The sequence below is a fragment of the Chaetura pelagica genome, unplaced genomic scaffold (genome assembly GCF_000747805.2).
Source record: "Chaetura pelagica isolate M959 unplaced genomic scaffold, ChaPel_1.0 scaffold159, whole genome shotgun sequence".
NCBI lineage: Eukaryota > Metazoa > Chordata > Aves > Apodiformes > Apodidae > Chaetura > Chaetura pelagica.
Genome location: NW_009954555.1, coordinates 894169 through 896018, shown reverse-complemented (window position 1 = coordinate 896018; position 1850 = coordinate 894169). Strand labels below are relative to the sequence as shown.

At 52.6% G+C, this 1850-nt stretch overlaps 1 protein-coding gene across 1 annotated transcript in view; it reads right to left on the bottom strand.

Annotated features, from left to right (window-relative positions):
• Positions 1-467, bottom strand: part of KIAA2013 (KIAA2013 ortholog) — a 3479-nt gene extending 3012 nt beyond the window's left edge. The window contains exon 1 of the mRNA XM_010005236.1: positions 375-467. Within this exon, the coding sequence (XP_010003538.1) occupies positions 375-467 (93 nt within the window). The remainder of the gene's footprint in view (positions 1-374) is intronic.
• Positions 468-1850: the final 1383 nt, after the last annotated feature.

Sequence of the window (1850 nt, the reverse complement as noted above, 5' to 3'; positions counted from 1 at the left end):
GGTCGGGGAGCCGGGACCCCCCCCTGGGAGCCGGGACCCCCCTGTTCTGAGCCTTCCTCCGGCTCCAGCCTGCCCCCCTGCTGGCTCCGGGCCCCCAGCTCCTGCCAGCCAGCGGCTCCAGCTTTATTTCAGCACACGGTCGAGTTTTTGTCTCTCCCGCCCGAGCTGCTGCAGCGGTGCTGAGAATGTGGAGCAGGCCTGGAGTCGTTTTCCCTCATTTCAGTGGAATTTACTCCTGTTATCCCCTAGTAGGGGAAAGCAAGTTATATTCTATCAACTTGATTCCCCTGTTTACTGTATCAGAGGAATGCATTTGATGATGTTTCAGGCTGTGGAAGGGTTTGGGCTGCAGCGCTCCCAGGACAGCAGCAAACCCTACAGAGACCCCGAGAGTTCAGATGAAGTGAAATCTCTGACCAGAGCCAGCTCAGTAAAGGGGTGCAGGCGAGACACTTCCTGAACGTCATCCTGCAAAAGTGCTGCTGGATTTTGGGGGGAGGGAGGGCACTGGAATGTGTGAAAACGGTGGGTCAGACCCTGTTGCAGTGGAGCTGGTGTTTCCTCAAAAGGTCTGGTGTGCTCTGAGGCTGCTTTAAAAACGTGCTCTGATCCTTTCCGTTTCTTAGGAAGTTGCTGCTTTGCCTGGAGCACGTGTTGCACGTACTCACTGGAACATCTGCACTGGCAGCTGCCTCTGTTTAAAAAGACAGGCAGCCAACTCAGAGAGCACGGAGCAGTAGGAACAGAAACGGGAACAAAAACATGCTTGCTGGGTTGGCAGAGCTGCAGAATGCAAACAGGGGGACTGTCCATGGCAGTATAAACAAAGATGCATGCCCTATTTCTAGTGTGCAAGCCCCCTTTTGGTTTAGAAGGGGGAAATTTAACTTGAAATGTTTAAAACTCCTGATTGAGTCAGAGGTTTGAAGGCTGAGCACCGTTGCTGTGGCTCCTGGCTCAACGTGTTGAGGCTGTTGAAGAGTTATCAGGGACTTTGTCTGGGCCTGCAAAGTACTGATGAAATCTGAAGCAAAAGTCTGTTTTAATTTTCTTCTTTTTTAGTTAATGAAACTGGCAGCTTTGCAAAAGGAAGTTTTCTGAATCACCATCTTAGGGAAAACTAGTGTTTCCTTGGATTACTGCCTGCTGCACATCATTTGAGCATGAGGAGTATTCTGTTTGCCTGGTAATTATGAGGGAATTCCTGCTTTGGGAAGAGGGAATGGAAAGAAAACACTCAAGAATGTTCTCAGTGAACAAACATAGTGGTAGTTTTTTGGGAAGATGCTGTTACAAAGCAAAGAGACAAAGATGCATGGATAAGTCATCAGGGCTAGTCCAAGAAAACCCAGCACAAGGACAGAGAGGTAAATTTAAGACCTGAACATAAATATGTTGCCAGAGAGAAAGTTCGTGCAGGAAACAAGACTGCAGCAGATTTTGTGTTCCCCAAGGAAATACATGACACGACAGGTAGGAAGGAGGTATTTAAGAAGGGTTTCCAGATTTGTGCACAATTCCTTTTTGTTCATGACTCTGCCAACCAGACGCAGCCCAGCACCGAGGCTGGTCAGAAACTCAGCCCCCTCCTCCTCCTCAGCCTCACACGATTCTAAATGCAGGTTTCGCCCCGTGTCCCGGGGGCTGTGACCCCCCTGCTGGCAGCCCCCCGGCAGCAAGGCCCCCCGGGTGGAGTGGCTGCAGCTCCGGGATCCAAGCCCACCAGCTTCGCGTCCATGAAAAAGGCTCCGCACAAGCCCCGGCCCCGCTGCCTCCCCGGGCGGCCCCGCTGCCTCCCCCGCCTCTCGCGGGGCCGGGAGGAGGAGCCGCCGCCTCCCGCCTCCTCTGGC